This window comes from Jaminaea rosea (assembly GCF_003144245.1).
Source record: "Jaminaea rosea strain MCA 5214 unplaced genomic scaffold BDZ90scaffold_15, whole genome shotgun sequence".
Lineage (NCBI taxonomy): Eukaryota > Fungi > Basidiomycota > Exobasidiomycetes > Microstromatales > Jaminaea > Jaminaea rosea.
The window spans coordinates 196,439-210,274 of NW_020289989.1; the positions used below are offsets into that span (position 1 = coordinate 196,439).

Here is a 13,836-nt window from a genome sequence, read left to right on the forward strand (position 1 = left end):
CCCTGTACCAACCGGTATCCGCCAGCTTAGTGGTCGCAGTGGGCGTGGGAAACAAAGGGAGATGCTGCGCCATGATCGCTTGCCCGTCTCCTGAGCAAAGATAAAGGTACCCCTGATTTGCGCGAGGGGGATGAAGGTTGGTGTGGACCCTACGAGAGGGCCAGCTCCTCAAAAAGGAGAAAAGCTGCTGGTAATTCGCGGTGGCAAACTAAGGCCGTCCGCTCCTTCCCTCTAACATGACCATGATCGTCACGAGCTCCCCATCACAAGAGCCCGCCAGACCCAAGCTGTCGGACAGCGCAGCGAGCAATGCCACCACGGCGGACCCGGCGTCCACGCCAACGACCAGCCCAAACAAGCCGTACCAGTCGCACCTCGGCCCCTTCGTCCCCCTCACGACCTCGACCACCTCCAGCCCTTCAGACTCGTCCACCTTATCTCTGGAGCAACGCTTTCCCTTCCTCCTCGAGCAGACCGGTCGCCGTCGCTCCCGTCAGCTCCTCTCTCCCTCTCAAACCAACGTCCTCCTCAACATCCTTCGTCAAACCCGATTCCCCTCGACTGCAGTACGCGAGGCAGCGGCCAAAGAGCTAGGCATAAGCCCGAGGAAGGTTCAAGTCTTCTTCCAGAACAAGAGGCAAGGGTTGAAGAAGCGACGAAGACTCGAAGCTGCTTTGGGGTTAGGGGAATTGGCGAGAGGTGGTATTTCGATGGATGAAGGGCCTGAGAGGACAGAGGTGGGCGGGCAGCCTCAGAAGAGACAAAGAGCGATGACTCTCGCAAGCACCTCGGTGTCGCCTGCAGACTCGCCGGAGAAAAGGGCAGCTCAGCCCCTCCCTGCCATGATGAGGAGCAACGCTACTCACGACGCCAACTGGCTGTTCGACCGCCAAGCTCGTCAGTCTGCAGATGAGATGATCGAAGAAGGAGACGAGAGTATGGATCTTGACGAAGATGAAGAGGAGGGCACATCGACGGACAAAGAGTCATCGGGCAGTAAGGACGATGCCGAAGCCGAGATAGAGGAGCCGCCTACACCTCGAGCTGTCACCCGACCCGCCGGTACTGCTTGGCCCTCGCACCAGCGAAGGAGCAGCGATCTGCGACCCTCTTCGCGACATGGCCGAATGCTCAGTCAGAGCGATGCTCAAGGCGTTCCTTTTTCGCTCAGAGCACCACCGGTCAACATTTCCCCTCGACGCCGTGCAACGCTCACGACGCCGACAACTCTGCAACCTCTGCCACCGGCTACGGCACTACCACCCTTCGCAGCCCCTATTCACCCCTCTCACGTTGCCTCTGGCACATCGTGCCTCGGCCTCTCGCAGATGGGTTCGCAACTAGCTGGAACACCCAGTGTTCCGTTCACTTCCTCTACACAGAGTCAGCACAGTAACTCCTATCTCTCTGGAGTGGTGACTCAGCGTGGCCATCTGCGAAGCTTCTCGCTAGCCTCAGCGCCTTTGCAACCTGCTTTACCGTATACTCAGAGCTATGAGCTGGCCACCATGATGCCTCCTCGCGGTCCGCTTCACCCAGATGTACCTGCTTCATCCTTTGCTGCGGGGGCGACGCAGCGGCAGCGAGCTCGTGCTCAAACTATCCACGGCCGTACGATCCCGTCTCAGATGACGGCAGGGTTGGCACCGCCCTTCATCGACTGGAGAAACGGCGATCAGTCCATTAATGCGAGCACACTCGACGCTTACAGTGGCTCGAGCAGTGTGGTCGACCCAACGGGGTCTTGGAGCCCCACTTCAATATTCGATCGCACCACGGTGGCCACAAATGATGAAGCGCAGCGGCAGCAGAAGCGCATGCTTGGCCCTTCGCCCCAATGCAGGACATTTACAATGCTGCCGCAGCAGTGGACGCTCCCTACACCGACGACAACAAAGTCCACGTACGAGCGTGCCAAGGGGCCGTCGATGTCATCTGGGCGAAGGCTTGCACCTACGCTTGATTTGAGCCTAGATGTGCCGCTCACTGTCGATCAGTGCTATGTGGTTGGCGCGAGGAGGAGGAGAATCATGGTCGGTCCAACGGACGAGGGTAATCTCACGCTGCCTCCTATCAGTGCTCCTCTTCTCAAACAAGACGAAGCTCGCACAGAGAAGGATGCTCACGAGAAGCCAACCCGTCCCAATCTGAACAGGACACAGACGACACCTACGCCCCTTCCAAGCGTATCAGAGTTGACCCGCACTCTGGGACTCGCTTGGTCGGTGCGTTCCAATGGACGCAGTGAGGATGACAGCGCTGGCGCTGTCGACGGGATGGAAGCAAAGGGAGACTCGACGGGCCCAGCTGTGCGAAGTGAAAGCCTGCGCGAACCTGTATCGGCTTGAGACTGTAAATCACTGTCACCGACTTCCCTGTGACGATTGGCCGGCTGTAACATAATATCATGATTCCCCTCCCTCGGGGTTTGTCTGTCTCGAGCTGCACAGGGGCTGCCATCGTCCAGCTGCCAGCCTACTCGGCTGCTCCTTCTGTTGGCTGAGTGATTGGCGGCGGCAGCAGACAAGGTGCGCTGCTCCCATCGTGCGGTGGCTCAGCAAGTCCTGCACTGCAAGACCCATTGACAGCTTGAGAGTCATCAGTAGGCCAGTCTGCGACGGAAGAGAGCCATCGATTTTCTCTACGTCGTGACCTTTACATTAATGTGCCACCTTCTTGTTGGCGATTCCCATCTTCTTCTTTTTCCTCTCGAGACGTTTGGCGCTCATCTGCGGGCGATCGAGATTCGCTCAAGTCAGCTGCTCTTTCAACACATCTCATCGCAAGACTCACCTTCTCAGCCATCCGTCCCAATCGCTCCTTCTCCTGCTTCTTCCTTCTCCTCTCTTTGATCGCCTCAACCTTCTTGGTCTTCTCAGCCTCAACCTCTGCCTTCATCTCGCGCTCTTTCGTCTTCATTGCAGCCAGCCTCTGCCGCTCTTGGAGCTTGCGAGCCCATGGAGTTGTCTTGGGTTTTGAGGAGGGATTGGCGGAGGCCGGGCGAGTGGGAGCGGTGGAGCTAGTTGAGGGGGTCGAAGAGGAGGAACCGACCTCGGCGTTGAGAGTCACTTGTGATGTGGATGCGCTGTGGAAGTTTTGCGGTGTCAGCGAAGGGATTCATCCTGCTCGACAACGACAGCCACGGCTTCTCACCTCGCCATGTTGAAATCCACGATGTGGTAGCGAGAGAAGGAAATGCAGCTCGATGCGCCTCGACTTGGTCCGAATCCGCCTCTCCAAATTTCCCCCAGACCCGCTCCGCCTGCATCGACCTCCCTTTCCGTGTCCGCCTGAGCATTGAATTTCCTCCCTCTCCACTCACTTGCAACTTCAAGCATGGCACCACCACCCAAGAAGCGCAAGGCAAATCTAGCCAACGCTCTCGCGTCGCATAATCAGCGTAAAGCGGAGAAGGCTCATCAAGTCAAGGTGGACGAAGCTGTCAAGAGGAAGAAGATCAGCGCTGCAGGTGGAGGGGCCAAGAAGGTCAAGGCGAATGACGGCAATGTCAGAGGCAAAGGCAAGGAGGAAGGTAGCAGGCAAGCTATCCAGCGTCTACTCGCTGAGGATCAGGACTCCAATAGCGCAATGGGAGCTACAAGCCCGGCCTCAGGCTCCATTGCCTCCTCCTCACGGTCCAATCATCCCTTTCACCCCCTGGACACGATTCTCCTCCTCGGCGAAGGAGACTTTAGCTTCACTCTTTCCCTCGCTACCCACCCGATCCATCCTCACTCCCCCTCGCGCATCGTAGCCACATCTTTCGAGCCCTCACTCTCTTCACTAAAAGCAAAATACCCGCAGACCGCCCCTCGTAACGTCGAAAAGCTCGAATCTCTCGGCGTCACCCTGCGCTTCGGAGTCGACGCTGCTGCACCGTTGCGTGATGTGTTGATCAAGAAATGGTGCGACCCTTCAGGCCCAACAAAGGGATTCACGAAAGTGTGGTGGGGCTTCCCGCATGCCGGAGGTGGGGAGAAGGACGAAGCACGCAATGTTGCTGCGAATCAGTTGATGCTCTGCCGCGCATTTGTGGGACTGCGTGGGGTGATGAGAAGAGGAGGGAAGCGGCCACGGTACGCAAGGAAGGGTGTGAAGGGAAAGGGAAAGGGACCGAAGCAGCCGCAGGGAGATGAAGAGGAGGATGCGGAGGACGCCGACTTCCCACTCTCGGACGAGGACGAGGATGAGCCCACCGCCTTCTCGGGCACCAGCACCAGCGCCTACCCACCACGCCCCCTCCCTCCTTCGCACCTTGCCTCCTCCCTTCTCATCACGCTCCGCCCCGTCAAGCCTTACACCCTCTGGAGTCTCCCTCAACTAGGCTCGCATCGCCTTGCCGACCTCTATCCCTTGGTATTGCACAACGCTCCAGCCCTGCCCCGCGGCGCACCGAGAAATCCCACCATAGTGGAGATCAAGGATGCCGAGCGAAACGGTGGCAACTGGGAAGTCTGGCGCAGTGTCGAGTTTAGGCCAGGGGACTGGGAGGGGTACAGGCATGTCACTACCAGCGGAGGGAGGGAGGCGCACGATAAGGGTGGGGGAGGGAGAGGAAGTGGACTGTTGGATGGTGACGAGGAGACGGGCAAGGGGAGCGCGGAGTGTAGGACGTGGGAGTTCGGGCTGAGCGGGACGGCACAGTGACTTCTGAGCACGAATGAAGGGTATCTGTATTTCGTAGCGTTCCAATCTGCTGCTCTTTGCGACGTCGTGACACCGCATCATGTTCGTCCACTTGAACTTCCACCGGTACCACTCGCACCAGGCATGGCGCTCTTCAGCAGCCGTTTTCCGCCAGCGCGCCACCCTGCTGTCTTGGCTGTCGATCCACTACCGGCGTCAGCCGCCGCATCGACGGAAGGCCCAGAAACGTCGCGCTGCGGCTTCTTACGCTTGAAGCCCAGCAAGGAAGATTGCTTCGCCCCCAGCGCGCTGCTCGTTCGCCACCCCTTCCTGCGCTGCGGAACAGCTTCTGCCTCCTCATCCGGATGACTCCCACCCGCAGTGGGCTCCTCGACCTGACCACCATCTCCGTCCTCATTACCACCTCGAATCACCCCGAGGAGACTCAAAGTCCGGCTGCCACTCCTGGCCAGCCCACTACTGCTTCGACGACCCTCCTGCTGCGCAGCTCGACTATCGCTGGCCATGGCCAGCCGCATGCGCGAGGCATCACGAGAGGTGGAGGTGGGGAAAGATGGAATGTCGAGGATTTCGTTGGGATCATCTTCGTCGTCGTCCCGTTCTTCGTCCTCTCGAGAATCATCGCCTTCCTGCATGGGGAAAGGAGCGCGTGGACCGGCCTCAAGATCGACGTCGTTGCCGCCGGAGGTGGCGAGGGCGTAATCACGTTGGATGGGAGAGTGGGGTCCCATGCCCTTTGATCCCGAGGGGGAGGCGGATAGACCCACCGCAGCGGCAGCCATAGCCTTATCGTTCCTCGGGGATCGGCCGCCAGATCGCGCCGAGGTTGTGCTTGTTGTGCGCGCCCGACTGCTACTACTTCTATGCGTACCCTGCCCTCCCTGAGTAGAAAAGGCACTCTGAGGCAGGAGCGAGGATAGGGGACGACTTTGCTCCAATGCCCCGTACGACGAAGACGGTCCCGTAGAGGTAGAAGGAGAAATGACCGCTTCCGGTAGAAGGGACATCCTGCTACCTTCTGCACTCGTACCCGAACTCCCTTGCCCTTCTCCGTCCCTCTCCCCTGATGAACCGACGTAGCTTTGTCTCCTCTTTTTGCGCGGCTCCTCCTGCCCCGCAGGCATGTCGTCATCCTCTTCATCATCCAAATACACGGCCCAACTGCCCTCGTCTCCCTCGCGACCGGCTCGTGCTGCCTCACTCCTCATTCCACGCTTCCATCTTCTCACTTGTCCCATCCTACCCACTCCACCCGCAGCGCTCGGCGGTACCCTGATTCCCACAACGAGGACGTAGAGCACGTACTCAAGCACCGTGAAGCCGAGGCCAAGAGACGTAAGGAGCGTCAAGCTCGGCTTTGGCAGCTTCTCCGGCCATGTCACGTCTTGCGAGGTCTCCCGGGCGAGCAGCACGCCAGACTGGAAGAGGAGGTTGAAGACGCTCACCCCTACCAAAGCGGAGGCGGCGCATACCCCTGCGACTATAAGACCCAATTGGTCGGTCCGATTTCCTATGGCTATGATGCTCAGCGTTGCATTGCGCAGCAGGCTGGCGGCGAGAAGAGTCGAAGTGAGAGTAAGCGTTCGCGTGCGACCCAGACTGGGCGCCTCATCGTCGCTGTGTTTCTTGGCGGAGAGGAGCGATGGACCCGGATTGAGGAGGAGGAAGACGCCCACAATGCCTTCGAGCGCCACGTCGATGATGGAGAGGAGGGGCAGGAAGTACCAGAATCGCGGTCTTGCGCGTGAGACGCGCGGTGTCGTTGCAATCAGGACGCTGTGTCGTGCACTAGGGGACTCGTCTCCTATCAAGGCTGTATGCCGTCGCGATGCGAGCAGAGGGGAGCCTTGATTACTTGCGGCAACTACAGCCTCAGCGCTGGCTGTATTGGTTCCATCGTCGGACGAGGGGACACGAAGACCTCGAGCTCCTCTTGCGCTGTTGCTGGCTGAAGAGATGACGACGTAGGGCGATTGTGGTGCCAGCGGAGCAGCAGCTGTGAGGGTAGGGCTGACAGGAACAGGAGGCTGAGCGTCGTGCTCGCAAGGAGCAGAGGACGAAGACGCGGACGTCATGATGGCGGCGGTGATGGCGAGGATGGAGCAGCACTAGCTCGCAGCCGCGAACAGCTCATTGACGATTGATCAAGACCCGTTGAGGTAAGGTAAGATAGATGACAAAGGTGAGAAAGAAGACGCGGACAGACACGAGACGAGGGGAAACAGGGGGGTCTGAGCGAGCACGGTCCAAGTGTTGGCCCGCGCCACGTGGTCTGCGTCTCTGGCTTCCTCCTCACACCACGTATCTAAAGTAGGGCGAGTCCTCTCCCCTTCTACCCTCGTCAATGTACCGCCTCAACGCCTCTTCTTTCTCCTCTGGCACGCTCATGTCCAGGTGACGCTTCGCTGCCAATCGCTCTCTCTGTGCCTCGCCTGAAGCCCCTACCGCAAGCGACGCCTTCTCTTCGTCTATACCAGTCCCTGCCGCCTGACCACCGGCAGAAACAGAAGGAGAGAGTTTGTTTCCGCCCGAGCGAAGGGACTGAGCCTCGAGTTGGGCGGCAGCTTTGTCTCTCTTGCGGTTGGCGAGTGTGAGGAAGGTGATGGTCGTCAAGGCGATGAGGAGCCCTCCAAGAGACACGCCAGCTGACGTCCACATCCCGCGACGGTAGTAAGGAGCGTCCGCAGCGGGGAACAGCGCGAGGTTCCCTACAAGCGGTGCTGTCTGTGAGAGGGTTCCAAGCACAGTCAGACCGACTGGGCAGAGGGAGGGAAGGGAAAGAGGGTGAGACGATGTTTCGAGGTCGGTCCACGAGACCATCGCGTACTTACATCCTCGAGCGCGCTCTGACGAGACGTTGGTGATGAGGTAGACGTAGGAGAAGGAGACCTGAGGGAAAAGGCCGAGGGCGACAAGAAAGACGGCTGCGAGAGGCGTCACAGGAGATTGTCAGATCCAGTCCTGCGCGAGTGCGTGAGGCCTCCGCGTATACTCACCCCCATAGCGCACATTGTGCGATTCGCTCAATGCAAGCATGATGTACCCTGCAGCTCCTACAGCAAAATGCACAATGTTGAACGTGGCACGATGCTGTAGCCTGTCCGAGACGTAGATGGCAATGAGGGTGTACACCCACGCGACGAGATAAGGCGGTGCGGTGTAGCCTTGAGCCTTGATGGCCGTGAAGCCGCTGTCCTTCAAAATGGTGGGCAAGAAAATGGGGATGGACCCATAGCCCACGTTGACCGTCCAGAGCTGCAGCGATGCAAGCCAGGCGACGGGACTGAGCAGACCGGCCTTGATCGAGTCCTTGTCGAACTTCTTGCGCGCTGCGGCCACCATGGTGCCGAGGCTCGCCTTCATCCCGCTGCTCTGGCCACGTTCATGGGCTGCTGCCCCTGCTACCTCTCCAGCCGCTACAGTTGCTCCACCCTCCTCGCCGTGTTCTGACTTGGGCTTGAAGAGGCGAGCATCCGCGATCAACTTCTCGCGCTCATTAAGGAAGCGGCACTTGCGCGGGTTGTCGGGCAGGAAGAAGAAGATGAAGATGGCGACCAGGATGGAAGGAGCTCCCTCGACTACGAACAGGAGGCGCCAACCAGCAACAGCCGCGTGAGCTCGTACCAGTCCGTAGGCTATGGCGCCAGCAATGGCAGACGCAAAAGCGGAGGAGGTGACGAACCAGGCGAAGCGGTAGCCAATTTCACGTCGAGGGTAGAAGAAGCCCAGGTAGAGGGCGACGCCCGTACCGAAACCTGCCTCGGCCATTCCCACGAACCAGCGAGTAGCCATGAGGCCTGAGAAGCCCTGCGCTGTGCCTTGTAGAGCCGATGCTAAGCCCCAGACTGCGGCGCATGATGCGACCCAGATGTGAGCGGGGACGACCAGCTGCGCGAGCACGGCGGGCAAGAAATGGCGATGATCAGCGCAAGAAATCACAGGACGAAGTAGGCTCATCGACTCACATAGAAGAGCAGCAGCCATTGGAACAAGATGTACGAGATGATAAAGATCGTCGTGATCAGTCGATACTGAATATCGCTGATGCCCAGATCCACATTCATCCCCGCCGTCTTTGCATTGCCGATATTGGAGCGATCAATGTAAGCTGCTCCGTAGATGATAAACAGCATAGGCAGGATATTCCAGTCCAGCTTGCGACGTACACGGGACTCTTCATCGTCCGTCCACCATTTCAAGGAGGAGATGGTGAGATGGTCCCCTGCGGGCGCCGCTGGCGGGATAGAATGGCTGGGAGGAGTTGAAGGATCGCCATTGTTGGTCGTAGTGGCTGTGCCGACCTCGTTGGTCTTTTCGTCGCCGGGAAATGACATGCCTGCAGTGCCGTGGATGAGTGGAAGTGGATGGGGAGTAGGTAGGCGGGGTTTCGTGAGGGTAGTCGCTGGGTATCGCGTCAAGACTTGCGGCGTTGCTGCGTCGTCGCCTTGTCACTCAATTCCGGACGCCAAGCTCCTAGCGGCGTCAACGAGGCACAAGAGTTCGTGCTTGCGACTGAATGGAATTGGTGGTGAAGAAGCAAAGAGGAACGGGCGAACCTCGTCGATGACTTGCTGAAGCTTCAGGCTCGCGTCCCTGACTCAGGCACTGAATGCCCACCTCTCTCCCATTTTGTCTCGCTCTCCACCGAGCCTTGACTCTTTCGCTCGCTCCATTTCGCAGCTTCGTCTCAGCCGCCGACTCCTTGCCTTGCTTGCCGCCGCTTCATGCAGAGATGCCGCCCCCGCACAACGCCGTGCCGCTGCCCGCCCCAGACGAAGATTCAGACTCAACTCAAGGAGATGAGCGCAAAGTCAACCAGCCGCGGATACAACGGCGCGCGGTTTGGCACTTCTCCCACTTCTCAGACGCCGGGACACGCATCAGTGGGATGGTCGTCGGGGAGGTGGTAAACGAGCGTGGAGTTGCCTGCGGTTGAGAACATCCGATCAAGGATTTGCTCACGGCTCGCTGGCGGGATAGCGAGCCTAGCGAGATCGCAAGGCTCTGCACGGATCTCGCCGTGGTACAAAATCGGCCGTACAAGGGGCAGCCTTCGCCTCAGTCACATCTGACCGCGACGATATCATGAGGGTTCATGGATCCGTGCTGTCCACGCAACTAACCCTGCCTTGTCTCAGGGCGGCCGCGTCTGTCGCGCCACAGGGGTCGATCACGAATCAATCAGACACGGCCCGAGGGAGCGCAAATGATACTCGCTACGCGAGGAGCGCTGTTGCGGTGTCGATGAGACGATCCGCCATGGGAGAGAGTGGCCCGATTGCCAGGTCGGCGACGCCATCCAGGCTTTGCACTCAAATCACTGCGGCTGCTCTGTCCCATATTGATGACACTCCCACGCCTCAAGCTCGCCCCGAGACCCGCTTGGACCCATTGCAGCATACGAAGAGGAGACAGCGCTCTTTCTCACGGTAGCGAATTGAGGGAGGAGGAGGCCCCAGCGGTGAAAGGGTCATCAAGGTCCGCTTGAGCCCACTCCCCCATAACCCTTAGACACCGTGCCCCTTGAATGCCACGTCACGATCCTCCGCTGCTTGCCTTGCCGCTGCCTCTGCCTCTTCAACACCAACATCTCGCAGCCCCACCCAACATCCAGCCATGGCATCCGCTACTACCGCTCTCGCCTCTGCGGAGCCCACAGTCCGCACCCTCACCTACGCCGATTCTCATCCCGGTCTCACTCTCACCTATATACCACCTGCCCCCAAATATGCTAGTTCCTCTCCACCGCTCTTCTTCATCATCCACGGCGGGGCCTTTGTCATTGGTGACTCGCTCTGCATTCCTCCTCACCTTCTATCCCTGGCGCAGAAGCTGGGAGCAGGGGTGGCTAGTATCAATTATAGGCTCTGCCCCGAGGTCGGGGTCAGACAGGGAATTGAGGACACGCGGGAGGCTTGGCAATTCGTCTTCGACAAACATGGACTTGGCCAGGAATACTCGGCCAAGCGCACCTTGCTCATCGGCATCAGTGCGGGTGAGTTTGCCTTGCCTTCCCTCTGTTGACATGTGCTTCTTCTCACTCACCACTTCTTTCCTCTCCGCAGGCGGACAGTACGCCTTCCAACTACTGCTTCGCACCTCACCTGCACAGCACCCGGCCGCCTTTCTGAACATCTACGGCGCCGTATCCGTCGATGTCCCACGTTACAGGCAGCCGATTCCAGCTTCGGCCCTGCCTCATCCCCTGCTCGATCTGCCCGGGCTGGGCTTCCCGCCTCTGAATGGGATAGTGAGGGGATTATTCGTTGCTCCCGAGGCAGTGACGGAGGAGGGAAGCGTGGCTGCCTGGCCTCTTCCCTTTGAGCTCAAGCTCAATACCAATCTCGCACAGCCTACAGGCTCGATCCTTTCGTTCATCGACGAGCATCTGACCAAGGGTCTCCTTCACCCAGACGAGTGTGACGACGAGTGGCTCAATCAGCACTGGATCAAGCGCAATGGTCTCTCCACCTCGCTCTACGAAGCGCTGCAAGCCGGCCGTCGTATGGGACCGGAGGACGTAGCTCGTGGCCTATTGATGTGGTGGGGCTTCCGTACGGGAACATTCCTTCACATGCTTCGCGACGAGGCTGGTGGGGAGGATACGGAGGCTATGCTGGATAATGTGGACATTCTGCGCCGCCTCGAGGCAGACCACAATGCAGCTCGTGGGGCCACGAAAGGCTTCTATGCCTCCACGCCTCTGCCTGCCTTGCCTGCCCGCTTCCCATCCACGTACACTGTGCACGGCACTAATGACAACCTGCTGCCCTGCTGGGTGAGCGAGCGTTTCCATGAGTTGATGAAGCAGCGCGGAGAGGATTCCACGTTGGTGCTGGTGCAGGGCGAGGATCATGGCTTTGATTCTATCAGGTGGGCGGGCGGGGAAGGTCAGGAAGAGAACAAGCTCGAGGGGTGGGTGAGGGCGAAGCTCGGCGTGGAGGGTTGAGCGCGAAGACGACTAAAACGATTCAATGTCACCGATGCTACATCTCAGAAGCCCAATGTTATAAAGCCTTGACTCTTGCGAGCTCGCATCGCCGTCGCGCGTCACTTGGTGTTTGTATGGGCTTCAGATTGAGCTGGCAGAAGGAAGCGCGCGTGCAGAAAAGTTGGGCAGCCAAGACTTGAAAGAGGAGAAGAGAGCGTACGTGGTGCCGCTGAAGATATGGAATGAATGCGAAAGGGAAGTGGTGTCGCGTCGACCGTCCGTCGCTGTATGGAGTATCGATTCCGGGTTCACCAGCTGACTAAGTGAGCTTCAAGACTGTAGAATTCCGCTCTGATTGTCAACGCGATGCGCTTCTTGACTTGGCTCAGCTGAGGAGACACACGTCGGAGGCGGTGCGTTTGGGTATGTGGCGGATTGGTCGCGTGGTGATCGTGGAGAGTGCCCTGCTTGCGGCAGGGAAGGACGAGGTGGTCTGGGGTCCGAAGCCGCTTCGGTTGGGCTAGATAGTGTTGATGCTGTGACTGGAGTCGAGGTCGCGCCTGCCATCTCGTGTGGCGTGACCACTCGCCGCTGCCTTGCTTTCTGTTTCGCTCCCTCGCCCCTGCCTTCCTGTCTCTTCCTTCAACTCCTCCCTCTCCCTCCCTTTCTTGCCCAACCGAACAGGCCTTTTTCCTGTGGCGAGGCCGCCCGCCTACAACAACCCACAACTCCTCAGGTTCAATGTAATGATAATATCGTTGACGGCCGACAGCACGAACTTGATCTGTTGCGTGTCGGTCGCGCACGTGAAATGGGTATAGATCGTCTTTGTCGGCGCCTGATTCAGGGAGACGAAGCGCTGGACAATGTACTCCGAGGCGGCATTGTAAACCTCGTCCGGATTGTTGTGTGCAGAGGGGGGAAGCTGGAAGTCGGAAAAGTAGTCGGAGAGAGGGGAGGTGAGGAGCTTAGAGCGGAACAGGTCCTGTGTGTGCGCGAGGGGGAGACGTCAGTGAAGGGCTCCTGGCCGGACTCCTGGCCTGCTTTTTCGGGCACACACTCACGATCTTGTTGAGGAACAAGATGATACTTGTCCTGACGAACCATCGCGAGTTGCAGATGGAGTCAAAGAGCGTGAGAGCCTCCTGCATGCGATTCACGTTTTGATCTTCGTAGAGCAGCTGGTCGTACTCTGAGATGGCGACGAGGAAAATGATGGCTGTCACGTTCTCGAAGCAGTGGATCCACTTCTTTCGCTCTGAGCGTTGTCCTCCGACGTCGAAGACCTGGCGCGGGGGCAGACGAAGCAGGTGAGTGGGAGGTGAAAGCTCGGTGGGCTCAGCGCTCGGCGCTCACCTTGTAGTTCAAGTCGCCAATCTGGAAATGCGTCTCGGTGATGCCCGTCGTCTTTACTCGCGATCGCAGCACATCCTGATCATTGGGCACGTAATCGGGCGCGGCCATCCTCTCAATAGAGTCAAAGTAATATCTCGCACTGTCGTTGAGCTGGTACTCTCTGCTGCGCTCTACACAAGCCTGAACCCCCCTGTCCATCCATAGTCCGTAGATGGCGTCGGCTACCTCCCTCGGCAGGCGGTCCGTCTCTACCTGGCTGGGCAGGCCCAGGATAATCTCTGCTCGCGGAGCATTGTTGCCGTCTGCGAGGGGGATGTCCAAGTTCTCCATTGCGTCCAAGACGACACGCATGGATTGGAGTGTATTGGAGTAGATGATCTCCTTGTAGCTGAGGCGCTCCTCGACGGAGTAGGCTCCGTGGTTGATGAGCTTAAGCTGCTTGAGGATCGTAGACTTGCCTGACTCTCCAGCACCGAGGAGGAGCATCTTGATCTCATTGCGTGCTGCAATTCGATCCTTCTTGAGCTGCGCTTCGATCTCCTCGTTGCGGGCCGCAAGCTCGCGGTCTTCCTTTGAGGGGCCGCAACCCATGACGTGCGAGGTCGAGGAGTGCGGAAGGGTGTGGGAGGGTTGGGAAGGAGCAAGGAAGAGGTGGTGGTGATGTTGGTGGTCGTGATCACTGTGCTAGCTGCGTCGAGTCTGAGCGCACAAAGGAGTCGACGGCGAGAACGGCGAGGAGGTCGCAGGGAGAGGGAGGAGTGAGTGGTGAGGAGAACAACGGAGGAGCAGCCGCCGTGCATCCCTCGCTCTCGCTCGCGCTCGCGCCCTGTTCCTCTCGTCGAGAAGCGCCAATCTCGCCCGGGCGCCAGCCAGGCCACACAGGCCACCCGGTCCATCGCCCC

The 13,836-nt window shown here is 58.9% G+C and overlaps 7 protein-coding genes across 7 annotated transcripts; 3 read left to right on the top strand and 4 right to left on the bottom strand.

Annotated features, from left to right (window-relative positions):
• The first annotated feature begins 108 nt into the window (after positions 1 to 108).
• BDZ90DRAFT_73668 (hypothetical protein) lies at positions 109 to 2,505 on the top strand. Its single transcript, XM_025509820.1, has one exon. It carries the CDS (start codon positions 237 to 239, stop codon positions 2,346 to 2,348), a length of 2,112 nt encoding a protein of 703 aa, XP_025359965.1. The 5' UTR covers positions 109 to 236; the 3' UTR covers positions 2,349 to 2,505.
• On the bottom strand, positions 2,505 to 3,196 carry BDZ90DRAFT_73689 (hypothetical protein). The gene is made up of 4 exons (XM_025509822.1): positions 3,154 to 3,196; positions 2,887 to 3,085; positions 2,794 to 2,862; positions 2,505 to 2,729 (listed from the first exon to the last, which is right to left on the bottom strand). Exons 1-4 carry the CDS (start codon positions 3,159 to 3,161, stop codon positions 2,661 to 2,663), a joined length of 345 nt encoding a protein of 114 aa, XP_025359966.1. The 5' UTR covers positions 3,162 to 3,196; the 3' UTR covers positions 2,505 to 2,660.
• Positions 3,197 to 3,317: 121 nt separating this feature from the next.
• On the top strand, positions 3,318 to 4,717 carry BDZ90DRAFT_234199 (hypothetical protein). The gene has a single exon (XM_025506927.1). It carries the CDS (start codon positions 3,337 to 3,339, stop codon positions 4,645 to 4,647), a length of 1,311 nt encoding a protein of 436 aa, XP_025359967.1. The 5' UTR covers positions 3,318 to 3,336; the 3' UTR covers positions 4,648 to 4,717.
• A 7-nt stretch (positions 4,718 to 4,724) lies between these two features.
• Positions 4,725 to 6,722, bottom strand: BDZ90DRAFT_262409 (hypothetical protein; the record flags this gene model as incomplete). The annotated part of the gene is made up of 1 exon (XM_025508477.1): positions 4,725 to 6,722. One exon carries the CDS (start codon positions 6,720 to 6,722, stop codon positions 4,725 to 4,727), a length of 1,998 nt encoding a protein of 665 aa, XP_025359968.1.
• Positions 6,723 to 6,830: 108 nt separating this feature from the next.
• Positions 6,831 to 9,118, bottom strand: BDZ90DRAFT_73784 (MFS general substrate transporter). Its single transcript, XM_025509824.1, has 4 exons — positions 8,613 to 9,118; positions 7,644 to 8,535; positions 7,479 to 7,571; positions 6,831 to 7,403 (listed from the first exon to the last, which is right to left on the bottom strand). Exons 1-4 carry the CDS (start codon positions 8,979 to 8,981, stop codon positions 6,940 to 6,942), a joined length of 1,818 nt encoding a protein of 605 aa, XP_025359969.1. The 5' UTR covers positions 8,982 to 9,118; the 3' UTR covers positions 6,831 to 6,939.
• Positions 9,119 to 10,629: 1,511 nt separating this feature from the next.
• Positions 10,630 to 11,967, top strand: BDZ90DRAFT_234203 (hypothetical protein). Its single transcript, XM_025506928.1, has one exon. The coding sequence runs from the start codon at positions 10,673 to 10,675 to the stop codon at positions 11,594 to 11,596; it is 924 nt and encodes a 307-aa protein (XP_025359970.1). The 5' UTR covers positions 10,630 to 10,672; the 3' UTR covers positions 11,597 to 11,967.
• On the bottom strand, positions 11,944 to 13,720 carry BDZ90DRAFT_73781 (putative guanine nucleotide-binding protein alpha-1 subunit). Its single transcript, XM_025509823.1, has 3 exons — positions 12,935 to 13,720; positions 12,643 to 12,864; positions 11,944 to 12,563 (listed from the first exon to the last, which is right to left on the bottom strand). The coding sequence occupies exons 1-3, from the start codon at positions 13,523 to 13,525 to the stop codon at positions 12,291 to 12,293; spliced, it is 1,086 nt and encodes a 361-aa protein (XP_025359971.1). The 5' UTR covers positions 13,526 to 13,720; the 3' UTR covers positions 11,944 to 12,290.
• Positions 13,721 to 13,836: the final 116 nt, after the last annotated feature.